General features: G+C 33.1%; 1 protein-coding gene across 2 annotated transcripts in view; it reads right to left on the reverse strand.

Moving 5' to 3' along the window:
* Nucleotides 1-13,437, reverse strand: part of LOC127707831 (zinc finger CCHC domain-containing protein 7-like) — a 52,578-nt gene that overhangs the window by 17,583 nt on the left and 21,558 nt on the right. The window contains exons 7-9 of one of the 2 annotated variants that reach the window (XM_052212583.1): nucleotides 11,976-12,075; nucleotides 9,786-10,193; nucleotides 6,939-7,114 (exon numbers count right to left, since the gene is read on the reverse strand). In XM_052212583.1, coding sequence (XP_052068543.1) covers nucleotides 7,005-7,114; nucleotides 9,786-10,193; nucleotides 11,976-12,075 — 618 coding nt within the window. In that variant the 3' untranslated portion in view covers nucleotides 6,939-7,004. Of the gene's footprint in view, nucleotides 1-6,938; nucleotides 7,115-9,785; nucleotides 10,194-11,975; nucleotides 12,076-13,437 lie in introns of those variants that run through there. The other variant, XM_052212584.1, reaches the window with a different exon arrangement.

The following is a 13,437-nucleotide window of genomic DNA, read 5'->3' on the forward strand; positions in this document are numbered from 1 at the left end:
AAATTAATAGAGACCTTCATTAAGTCCCAGGAAACAACATATTTAAATTTGAAAAAATTTGTTAAAGCGTTTTCATGTTATTGTGCGGACATTTTTTGGCAGCCGCAAAACCGCCCAGCCGCCCGCCGTATATCACCATTTTAATAACCTATATTTCCTTCGAAAATCCGGTTAAAAACGCACCAACAGGCATAATGCAAATACATTTTTGTATAACCACAATCCTGTCCTCATTTACTTGATAGTGATATCATAGAATAAAACTTATCACCGTAACTGTACATATCAGCAACATGACGGGTTTCAGTTGTGGAGCAGAATTTGAGTACTTTTACCCTTACGGAGCACCTGAGATCAACCACAGTTTTTGGAGGTTTTATGTTGCTCAGTCTAAATTTTTATGTAGTGTTTTGTGGGCATGTTTGTCTTTTCGTCGGTTTGACATGGCGTTTTTAGTTTCTTTTCGACTTGTTTTGAATGCCGCCTAGGTACCGTTTGTTTCATTTTTAATACTATCTGCACTTACACTAGTATCCTAAGGGAACAAAAGGGATATATAAATCTATACATTATTTCTTTAGGGAACAACACAAAAAGCTATGACTAGGACACTCTTCCTTTAGTTTTTCCAATAACTGGTTGAAAAGATTTTCACCAACTTAGCAGTGTCTATGAACATCGATTTTTTATTACACTTTTGAAATTGGTTACTAGTATATTAAGGTAGATTATTTACACTGGAAACACCTAAAACGGAACAAGAGAGACTAATAACCTACGGAAACCCATCACACCAAATATAAACATTGTTACATCGGGGGACGACTCAGTTCTGGTTGTGGGGTTTGAAGATTTGTTTGTAGGTCTATGTGGTAAGGAAAATATTGTTCCAGCTAAGACGTTCTCTCTTCAAACACCACACATAGAACTACAAGCACTCGCATATATAGAACAACACAAACTATTAACAACAGGAACTAAAAGCACAATATATGTATAGACTATTTTCTCTGGGAACAAGACAAATACTTATATACATTTCCTCATGAAACAGAAAGAAAAGGGATTACAAGCAAAATATATTCATAGATTATTTCTACAAGGAACAACATGCCCTTATAACCTCAGTCATAAAGTATCCGCCTATTTGTTTCATCTAGAAACAACACAAAAGGAACTACTAGCATAGTGCGTTTATGGATCGTTTTCTCGTGGGTCAACACATAGTATAACATCATTGAAATACAATATATTTATACCTTTTGTACTCCAGAAAAAAAGTGAAACGACTTATACGAATAGCCTTAGGAAACTACATTCATAATGTGTCTATAATTTTATCCAAGGCAACAATGAAATGTCCTAAACTAAGTAACATTGATTTAAATTATTTCTTTAGGAAAATCTACAAAAAGGAACTACATACGTACTTATCTATGCCGTATATTATTTCCCCCGGCAATAGAATATATATTTATCTATTTGTATTAGTTCTCTCATAAATACAAAAAGGATAAATGTCACAGATAGATATATCCGCTATTACTGTTTCAAATATACAGTGTATAAATGTTTGTGTTTATGTTTTCTAAGGATGAATTCGATAGACCCCTGTGTTTCTACTCTGTTTAAAAATACTTTAGAATGTGTTCTTTCTTTAAAAAAAGTATACATCATCTATTTGAATGCGTTGTTCAGTCATCTGCAAGTCTGTTACCCCCTCCTTGCAAACAAATGTAGGTGTAGATCACTGAATGCATTTGTTTTGTCTCACGAAAATTGTAACCTTGCATGTTCTCAGTATTTAATTGACCTATAACCATATAGCTTGGTGTTGATCTATAAAAAGTAAGTCCTACTTTGACTCAAATGTAGGACTTGTAATATCTTATCACTGATAAAATCTGAAGGGGAAATTTCAATGGCTTGTTTGTTAACCTCAATCATAATGTAAACAGTAAACCTGCACGCAAGTATTAGACTCTTACAGGATGAAATTGAAATCCAGTACTTTAGGTTTTGAGTCTTTGTTTTAATCTGTTGGTTTTTTTTTTGTAGATAATTCATAATATGAAAAAAGGTTTTACAAACCACATTTTCATGGCATTGTATGAAATTTCTGTAGTTGTTATGTCCATATGACAGTCGTCCGTAACTTTTTCATATTTTTTGAAACCACTGATCCAATTCTAATCGAACTTTGTAATGAGGATTTCTACAAACACGCCGGGACCCCTCGATTCCGATCAGAAAAAAAGTGCAATATTTTCTTTTGACTGGCCAACTTTCAAAAAGCTTCTACACTAAAACTAAAAGGCGTAATGTTCAAACGATCCAAATTTAATGTCTTTTGTTGGTTCACAACCATGGTAATGGTGACACAATGTCCATTTAAAACCTTATGAAAAATTACATTTTTCTCTCCCCCGGAACAGCTTTTCAAATTCTAAACAAACTGGGTTGAAATGAAGTAATTGTTTGAAGGTTCTCCTTGAAGTGATGTTCAATTGATTTCAATCGGATGAAAATTGTTGCCATCCCCTTAAATTCACTAGAAGACACACACCAGTAACATATTTGGTGGGTATTATACATGTCCATCTGACCTTGACTTCATGGTATTGTTCGACGTCAAAGGTTAATTTTTTTTTACAGACATAACATTAATATTATTATTTTAAATTCAGAAATTATAGCGAGCATTTATTATAGCGATTTTTGAAGAAAGGACAAAAATGCGAGATTTATTATTGCGATTTCAGGAAAATCTGCATACGCTTTAATTTATCAGATATCAGAATACAAGTTCTTATTATTGCGATTATCGCCCAGTCGCATTAATTAAAACCTCGCAATAATTTCTGAATTTACAGTATTTCAATGTTTATACCTAATAAAATTATTTTACTTTTTGAAGAAATTGATATATTCTCAAATGTATTTTGAAAAATGAAAAATTAGCATTGGTTCATTAATTTTCTTTTTTGTCATGTTAAACTTTAACACAATGTTCAACTGTGACTACAATTGTTTTATAACAGTCACAAAAATGTCTTGTATGTTCTTATTTGAGACATTCTTTTGAAAAATGCTTATTGGTCCATGCATGTTAAGTGGTTGGGATGACGTAAGGTTCACAGATACTATATTCAGTGCATAAAAGGAATGTAATGTGACAGGTCCATTTGACAGGGTTCATCTGACCTTGAAGACATTTTCATGTTTGGTGAATGTTAAGTTTTCGTATAAATGTTCGTTATCCGATTCTATGAGAAATATGTAAATTAATACAAGAATATGTGTCCATAAGACACCATGTCCTGATTGCACTATCCCATTTCCATGTTTAGTGAACTGCGACATTCACACAAAAACCCCAATTTCGTCACATACAGACAGACCTGTCTGTGAAAGGCAACCATGGAAAACCAGGCAAGTGCCCTTAATAGACAGGTGCCTTAAAAAAAGGTTGTTGGTGGAACCACATTTAATGCATATAATTTTGTCCTCTGATATACTCTGCAATGTATTCGTCATATTTTTGTGGTGGTTATATAAATATTAAAATGCCTAAATTGTGTTTTATTTTGTGCCCTTCAAAATGATTATCACTGCAAAATATAAAACAGAATAAGGTTGTGGGTCAAAGGGCTGAACATGTGTTTATGCAATTTCAGCCTTTTGTTGAGGTCTTTAAAATAGGACTCAAACAGAGAGGCAAAGGACACCAAAGTGACATTCAAACTCAATAGTAGAAAATAAACTGACTACGCCATGGTAAAAAAAAATAAGGATCAAAAGACAGACAAAAGTATACAAAACACAATATAGAAAACTAAAGACTGAGCAACACGAACCCAACCAAAAACTGGAGGCGATCTCAGGTGCTCTAGAAGGGTAAGCATATCCGGCTCCACATGTGACACCTGTTGTGTTGCTAATGCAAGTAAAAATCCGGTGATATGTCTACATTTGGGGGAAATTGTTAAATTTATGCTCACCTGTCAAAAACTGAAATAAAAGTAGAAACGTGAAAATAAGTAAAATATAGTCATTCAAGGGTAATATCTCATAAAGGGAGTCATCCCATAGGTTATATCATATTTTTGTAGATCTTGCATTGCTGGTCTTGTTTTCAGCTAGTATCTTTAATAGTTTTAGAGATAATAGGCAAAAACTCAATATATCTCAACTTGTTCGATTCGCTCGTGTATGTAACAACGTATTTGATTTCAAGGAAAGACATCTCTGTATTACTGAAAAATTATTACACCGGGGTTTTCGATATCACAAACTAGTCAAAACATTTACTAAATTTTATCATCGGTACAAGGACATCATTCGTAAATATAAATCAACATGCAGACATCTTATACGTTCAGGTATTTCACATCCACTATTTTATGGTAATATTCTTTACAAAGCACAAAAATGTCGGCATTCACCGCAAAAGCTAACCAAACCTTTAAACAGACTTATTCGGAAAGGATATAGTTACGCTACTGTTGTCAAGTCATTAAGGATTTCATATTTTGGTATTAATATTGATTCACCCATAGGGTCTTTGCATCGGAAATAAACACATTTATTCTAAAACCAGTTGTTGGCATGATACAGGTTATGTTTTTCTCATATATTTTATGAAGGTATGATACATACCCCTAACGGGAGGGATTGTACTTGATTTTCATATGATGAACACATAATCTTTCAATCAAATTAATTGAAGTCCGGAGTTGGCATGTCAGTAACTGCTAGTAGTCCTTTGTTCATTTATGTATCATTGTCATTTGGCTTAGTTTCTTTTGTTACCTATTCTGACATCGGATTCGGACTTCTTTTAAACTGAGTTTTACTGTGCGTATTGCTATGTTTTTCTTTATTCTACATTGGCTAGAGGTATAGGGGGAGGGTTGAGATCTCACAAAACATGTTTAACCCCGCCGCATTGTTGCGCCTGTCCCAAGTCAGGAGCCTCTGGCCTTTGTTAGTCTTGTATGTTTTTTTTAAATTTTAGTTCATTTATATGTTTTGGAGTTTAGTGTGACGTCCATTTTCACTGAACTAGTACACAATTTTATTTAGGGGCCAGCTGAGGACCACCTCCGGGTGCGGGATTTTCTCGCTGCGTTGAAGACCCATTGGTGGCCTTCGGCTGTTGTCTGCTCTTTGGTTGGGTTGTTGTCTCTTTGACATATTCCCCCATTTCCATTCTCAATTTTAATAGCCTTTTATAGGCCATAACTACTATAAAGGGTTATCAAATGGTTTCGGACATATTGGAATTCTCGTACATCTTATATTGGGGATCATTTTTGTGGTTTACAGTTTTAACGAATTTATTACATTTCTCAAAATAAAAGGCACAAAATCGAAAATTACTAAAACATCCTTGTTTATGACATTTTGACTGAGTCAGAATTCCTATGGCAGGTGATGTATGCATAGCAGGAGACACTTACAGTCGATACACCATGTCACACTCCTTTTGGAAGTCATGCCATTCACCAAGCTTTTGTTTGTTGTCTAGATTTGTCTCTTCCTAATCAATTTAATGATGTGAACATTAATAAACTACTGTTGCCTTAATTTAAGGGCAATAACTCATTTAAGGAGTCTTCTGATGGTTAGCTAATAATCAAAGTGATTTTGATGACCTACAATGCAAATTCTCCATGAATTAAAAGTGCTACTTACCATTTAGAAATAGAAAAATAAACTAGAAATTCAAAGTTGATTATAATTACTAAATGAATCAAGATAATCTTTATACAGGTTTAAGTCCTAAAGCTTCAGAATTCATTTGTTTGGACATTTCGTGTCAGATATATGAAGGACAAATATATAGGAAAATACATCGGGTGGTCCACTACTGCCTATTACAAGCAATTGCCTATTTTATCTAGCTTGACTTATATTAAACAGTTTACTTCATAATGAATATGTGTACTAAGTTTCAAATTGATGTGACAGAAAAATACCATACATTGTAAAATATAAGTTCAACCAAAACTTTAACCTGGGCAGACAGATGGAATGAAGGATATATAAAAGAACACACAGAAGGACAGACACAATTACTATATGCTTTCAAATAGTTTTGAGGAGCATTTTTACTACCCTATCTTTCAAAATTCTTATACAATAAATATGTACCAGTATAGAAATTACAAGTAGCACTATAATAGTTAACATGAAGTGAATTCAAATCGAACAGAATTGTAAGCAATGGAATACTTTATTTTTCACTTTGCACTACTAACATTGATGACTTGACTGTGTTACTTCTACAGTGGTTTGGTAAAATTGCTGACCACTTGAACAGCTTGATTGGAGGAAAGAAATAACTATTGGGTCAGAATTTCAAATGAACAACACTTGGTGGAGAGGAACACTTATCAATAAATGAACTGTGGTCGATCAGTTTGATAACAGGTCATGTCACATACTTCACTGGTGGACTATCACAGGAGTGTTTTTTTTTAAATTACTATTAAGGAGGGTCTTACCTGCACAATTGATCAATATTGGAATTAAAAATAAAAACTTTTTCAACAGATTATTCATTTATTATAAAAAAAAAAAACCCAAATGCACAAACTTATGTGCCCACAATTTTTGGTTGGTTTTTCAGGGCTTGTTGAATCTTTAATTTTATGTGTTACTTTTAAGACCTAATGATTGTCTTCTCAACCTTTCACCTTTAGGTTGTTATACATCCTTCTTTGACTTATATGATTTTATATAGATATAAATACAAATATTAAATACTCTGACACTCCCTCCCTCATCAATTTTTTGAAAAATTTCAAAGAGAACCAGAAAAATTATTTTACTCATCTCAACTGGCTTTTTATCACTGTGTTGGTTCTACATTTATTCTAGTCAAAATCTCCTTTGAGAAAATCAAGTGGTAATTATTTTGTAAAGGAACAAACAGCTGTTAATAATTTATTAAACAATAATTTTTCAAAACAACAGATACATCACTAATTTTTCAATCATTATCTCTTCTGATTATCGATTTTAAACCTTAGATCTTGTATCTTAAATCCTCTATTTCCAGTCTTTTGTTTTATAGATTGACCATCTTTCTTATTCTTCTTGGATTTATCTGAAAAAGTTAATCATGTAAATTCTTAATTAAAAGTCAGCAAGTTAAATTGCAATATTAATTCTATTGGCTAAAGGTGACATAATGTGAAACAGGCATTTTAATATTATAATGACCAACTAGAAATGCTGAGCACAGGAAAAATTTTCAACATAATTCTACAAGGTTGATGAGTTGTCAAAAAAAATACCTTTATTTAACTTTACCACAAGTTGATTTCACAATCCAATACACTCATCAGTGGGTTTCCTTAGTTGTATCTTAATGGTATTTTACTCTACTCTCTTCTTATAAATGGTGTTTTATTTGCAAAATGTCTAGCATTAACAAATTGTGAAGTTTGAAGTGAATATACTTTTATTGAATGTATATGGAAGTTGATCAATTACCAAGTATTTATAAAATTCATCAAAATAAGAAATAAACTGCTTCGCCAATTGCAGCTGGATACAACTGTAGAGGTCCAACCCTGAACAGTTGGGGCAAAAATGGTCACAACATTCAAACTTGATACAGGTCTGAATTTGGATTGTAATTAAATATTTGACACATTATAGGTTTCTGACACAGAATAAGTGTAGTCAAAGAACTTGAAATTGGTTATATGATTTGAATTTATATTCAATTGAAGATTTTTTGCTGTTGTGCAATACACTGTGCTGTTGCGCATTACTTAGTAAATCTGTTTTCAGACTATATACAAAGAATCAGAAAAATAAATTGTGACCCCCAATTTTTTTTAGGGAAAATTGATAATTGCTTAAATCTTGAGGGAAAAAAATTGACCCCCCCTTTCCAACAAAAAAAATATTTGAAGAAATTTTCTTTTTGTAAAATGTGGTACAATTTAAGAGACATCCATACAGTTAAACACAAGTTATTGTCTGAAAACTAGATAAAATGCTCCGCTGGGCGCAGCTTCATACGACCGCAGAGGTCGAACCGTGAACAGTTGGGGCAAGTATGGACACAACATTCAAGCTTGATACAGCTCTGAATTTGGATTGTGATTAAATATTTGACACAGCATAGGTTTCTGACACAGAATGAATGTGGTCTAAGAACTTACATTTTTAATTTACCTATTCAAACCATATCATTATTATTTGCTTTTATATATAAATCAGAATTAACCAACTTAAAATGGAAAATTTTAAAGAAAAAAAAAAGGAAAATAAAATCCCCCCCCAAATTTTTTGAACCCCCTTATGATTCATCACCCCCAAACTCAATCCCAGCCTTCCCTTTGTGGTATGGTACCTTGCAGTACAATTTCAGAGTGATCCATACACTTGAACACAAGTTATTGTCTGGAAACTAGAAAAATGCTTGTTTTTTGGCCCCTTTTTGGCCCAAAATTCCTAAATGTTTAGGGCAATTACCCCCAAACTCAAGCCCAGCTTTCCCTTTGTGATATGGAACCTTATAGTACAATTTAATAAAGATCCATACACTTAAATACAAGTTATTGTCCTGAAACTAGAAAAATGCTTGTTTTTTGCCCCTTTTTGGCCCCCAATTTCTAAAATTTTGAGGCAATTACCCCCAAAATCAATCCCAGCCTTCCCTTAGTGATATGGTACCTTGCAGTACAATTTCAGAGAGATCCATACACTTGAACACAAGTTATTGTCTGGAAAAACTAATAAAATGCTTATTTTTGGCCCCTTATTCCTAAACATTTTTGGCAATTACCCCAAAACTCAATTCCAGCTTTCCCTTTGTGATATGGAACCTTGTAGTACAATTTCATAAAGATCCATACACTTACACACAAGTTATTGTCATGAAACTAGAAAAATGCTTGTTTTTTGCCCCTTTTTTGGCCCCTAATTCCTAAAATTTTGAGGCAATTACCCCCATAATCAATCCCAGCATTCCCTTTGTGATATGGAACCTTGTGGTACAATGTCAGAGAGATCCATACACTAACACACAAGTTACTGTCTGGAAGTTACAAAAATGCTTATTTTTAGCCCCTAATTCCTTAACTGTTGGTACCATAACCCCCAAAACTAATCCCAACCTTCATTTAGTGGTATTGAACCTTCTGGTAAAATTTATAGAGATCCATTCACTTAAACTAAAGTTATTGTCCGGAACTAATTGCGTCTTCGGACGACGCAGACAACGACATGATAGCATTATACGACGCAAAAATTTTTTTACGGTCATATAAAATTGCTTGTTTTGGCCCCTAATTCCTGAACCAACCTTCTACTTGTGGTACAATTTCAGAGCAATCAAAATACTTATACACAAGTTATTGTCCTGAAACTAGAAAAATGCTTGTTTTGGGCCCCTTCTTGGCCCCTAATTCCTAAACGCTTGGGACCATCACCCTAAAAAACAATCCCAACCTTCCATTTGTGGTATTGAACCTTTTGATTAAATTTCATAGAGATCCATACACTTAATCTAAAGTTATTGTCCGGAAACCAAATGTCTTTGGACAATGACGACAACGTGATAGCATTATACGAAAGTAAATTGTTTGTGGCCATATAAAAACTTGACAATCGATCAAATTCAGCTGAATATGATTTAAAAGTTATGTAATTGAGATACATAAATGTGATGCAAATGCTTACATTAAATATCAATGGTACGTTTCTAGATCTTCTTTAAAATCATGCAAAAAAAATATTTGTTGTAATATTTCTGTACATACTTCTCTTTTTCTTGGGTAGGGGACCATAATATTCTTCCTCCAAACTCAATCTCTTTTTATTCTTTTTCTTTCTTTCCTTCTCCTTCCTTTTATCAAGTTTATTTTTATCAGATTTAACCCTACTATTCCTGTTCTTTATAGGTTTCTTGGTGTTCTTCTCAAAAGTATATGAATCCAAATCCATGTCCATTATTTTACGGAAATTGTCAGGTTTTTTCTCCTTAAATGTCCATGTAGTTTTCTTTTTCTTTTTCTTACTATATCTATAGTCATCAGTTTCAATGTAACTACTTCTATCAAAGTCTTCCTCATAGTTTTTTGTTATTTTGAAATCACAACTGTTTGTACTATATGCGTGGTCTCTTTTCCTAATTTTCTTTGGAATGCTTGTATCCTCTTCTTGCATTTCTGATAAAAAAAAAAAAGAATCAACCTCATAACCAGAACCCTTTTCAATGACATATTTTAAATTATCCATTGATAGAATGGTGTTTATTTAGTCAAACTTAGCTTTATTGCTAAAAATCTAGATAAAAGAATATGCCACTGAGTTCATTTTCAAATTAATAAGTTTACCGAATTGTTTATTTTTTGTTGTTGTAAAGATTATGCAATGAGAAGCAAAATTATATTATGAGAAACAAAACTTGAAATATGATAAGAAAAGATAACTCTTTAATTATTTCAGAAATTGAAAAGAAATAAACATCTGTGCCAAGAGCAAATGATTTTTTTGATTTTTTGGTGTTTTAACGCCACTTTTAAGCACCGCTTTTGGGCTTTTTTGTGGCGGCCAGTTTCTATTGGTGGAGGAAGCCGGAGTGCCTGGAGAAAACCACCGACCTTCGATAGGAAAACTGACAATCCTAGTCAATTAAGATTGGAGTCGAGTGCACCCGCACGAGCGGGGTTCGAACTCACAACCTCAGTGTTGACTGGCTAGTGATTACAGTAGTAACTACTTAGACCACTCTGCCACTGAGGCCCCGAGAGCACATGATAGGCCTGTCTTATGAATATTGAAATTGTTGCGATAACAAAATGAAATGAGAAGGCATCGAATCAGAAATTATCAAAATGGCTCTGTAGAAAATAAAACATGAGGATATGTTTCAGAGTATAAATATTGCCTTATATATGACTGTTCTAAATCCCATAACTCTTGAATGACAAATTTTTCAATATTGTGAGTTATCAGTTAATCAATCCAAGCATACCCAAGTGAGCGTACATGTGAATTTTTTTTTAAATCTGAGAGTTTAAATTTGTAGCTCTGTAATGACAAACAAATTGACACGCCAGAATTGATGTTTATTGATAAAAGAACAAATTATGTTCTGTGGATTCACTATGATTCCTTTGACACCAATTTTTGTGGATTTTGTAAGAACAGGTGACCCATGAATTTAAACAAGAGGCTCTCAAGAGCCTAAATCGCTCACCTGTATTTCGGAGGAGAAGATTTTTACATGTTAGCAAACTTGATGAACAAATTGTGTAAAATAGTCTTTAAAGGGCAATAACTCCTTAAGGGGTCTATTGACAATTATGGTCATATTAACTTTTTTGTAGATCTTACTTTGCTGAACATTATTGCTGCTTACAGTTTATATATATCTATAATAATATTCAAAATAATAACAAAAAACTGCAAAATTTTGTTAAAACTACCAATTCGATGGCAGCAACCCAACAATGGGTTGTTCGATTCGTCTGCAAATTTCAGAGCTGATAGATCTTGACCAATTGAACAAGTTTACGTGGCGGCCATGTTTGTCGATAGATCAAAACTTCGGATACAATTTATAAACTAGATACCCTAAGGAACATTTAGTTAAAGTTTGAAGGTATTTGGCCCAGTAGTTTCAGAGGAGAAGATTTTTTTAATAGTTTACGACGACAGACGACGACGACAGATGACGGACGACGACGGACACCAAGTGATGACATAAGCTCACATGGGGCCCTTTGAGCCACGGTGAGCTAAAAACGAATTACAAATTTTCTATAAGCTTGTAGCAGAATTTTTCAAAACCACGAAATCAAATATCCACTAAAATGCAAGTTTTCCTGAATCCATGGAATATATGAACCCACAAAAATAAATGAATTCACAGTAATCCTTTCCGTTATAAGTTGTCCAAATCAGTTTTCTAACATTGACATTTTGAACGATTCATTAGCTTTTACCTTTTTGTCTTTTGGCTACTCTGACATCAGACTTTCTGTATTGGGATATAAATGTACAAGCTGCTAAAGTATGTCTGTCCATTCTTTCTTCCTCACAATCCTATTGAAAAAAGATCTTTATGATAATAAAATTGTAATCATAGTGTTTAGAAACAGCAATGTGATATGAAGTTGAAGTCAGTAAAAGTTTAAGGTCTGGAAACTTTTTGTTTTTACAGTAATAAAGGTTGTTAAATGTAAAGCAGTATAATATAATAAATAACTTCATATATTTTTTTTGCTTGTTTTGCTTTCTAATAAGACACAACATTGCCTATTCAGGCAAAAGACTTGGATATTCAAAATCATGTCTGAACAAAAACTCTTAAAGTACAGTCAAACCAGCTATAAAGGTCATTGGCAATAATCAGAAACCAGTTTTCAGGTCACCATCTTCCTTTTCTGCTGTAGTAATATCAATGCATTTTGAACTTTAATTCAAATGGCATCCCTCTTACTAGTTCATTTTTCTCTGGTCCCAAAGGTTTTACTGTATATATTATGTTTTCATGTTCAAGCATTATTCAGAATTCCATATACTATGGAAGTAATTTTCCTTGTAAGTTTAAGTTTTCCTGGTTTATGAATACATTGTTTCTTAGGGTTTTAAATTCGTAGTTTTATGTTAAATCACATTAGAAGCCAATGAAAATTATCCATTTTGATGAGTAATACATTTTGTGGTTGGAGGTAACCACAAAATCTACTAAAATTGATACCCCACAACAAGGGTCCGGAAACGGTCATATATGCCAGACATGACCGATTTGGAAACTGAAAAGACCGAAATGATTTATTGGGATTTAGGTCTTTTTTTTTTTTTTTACAGAAATAATTTCGGTCATTTCATTGAGATCAGGGTTTTATCGGTCGCCATTTTGAACTTATTTTTGTTTTCAGGTCATCAAGAAAAATAGATTTGTTTGAGACAAAATAAAAATTTTATTGATTTGTGTTAGTGATTTAATAATATTTATCATTAGTCTGTTGTTTATTCTATAATGTAAGTGAAAACAATGTACAGGACTCTGTCGAGTCACAGCGTGGGGTAAGTCTGGGTTCAAGCCACTAGGTTTGTTTACATAGTAATTATCACCACTTGAGGATAGTAATCAATGTCCAGGAAGTTTGAATTCGGCTTGGGTGTCGTTATTGTCTTGATTAATGCCATAAAGGCCATGTACACAAATCTCACCTGTAAACACCTGTTAAGCAATAAAAACAATATGGCGATTTGCTGTGCATCAAATTTAACGTTTTAACCATTCTGACCTAGATTTTCCCAAAAAGATATTATTTTATTCATTAAAGAAGTCAAATAACACTGTTGACTCGAGAATCTGTCCATTTTTATCCAAATAAAACATATAATCCATTTATAATCGATCAGCTGATTTGGTCAACGTTTGTTAAATATAGATTT

This window comes from Mytilus californianus, unplaced genomic scaffold (assembly GCF_021869535.1).
Source record: "Mytilus californianus isolate M0D057914Y unplaced genomic scaffold, xbMytCali1.0.p SCAF_7, whole genome shotgun sequence".
NCBI lineage: Eukaryota > Metazoa > Mollusca > Bivalvia > Mytilida > Mytilidae > Mytilus > Mytilus californianus.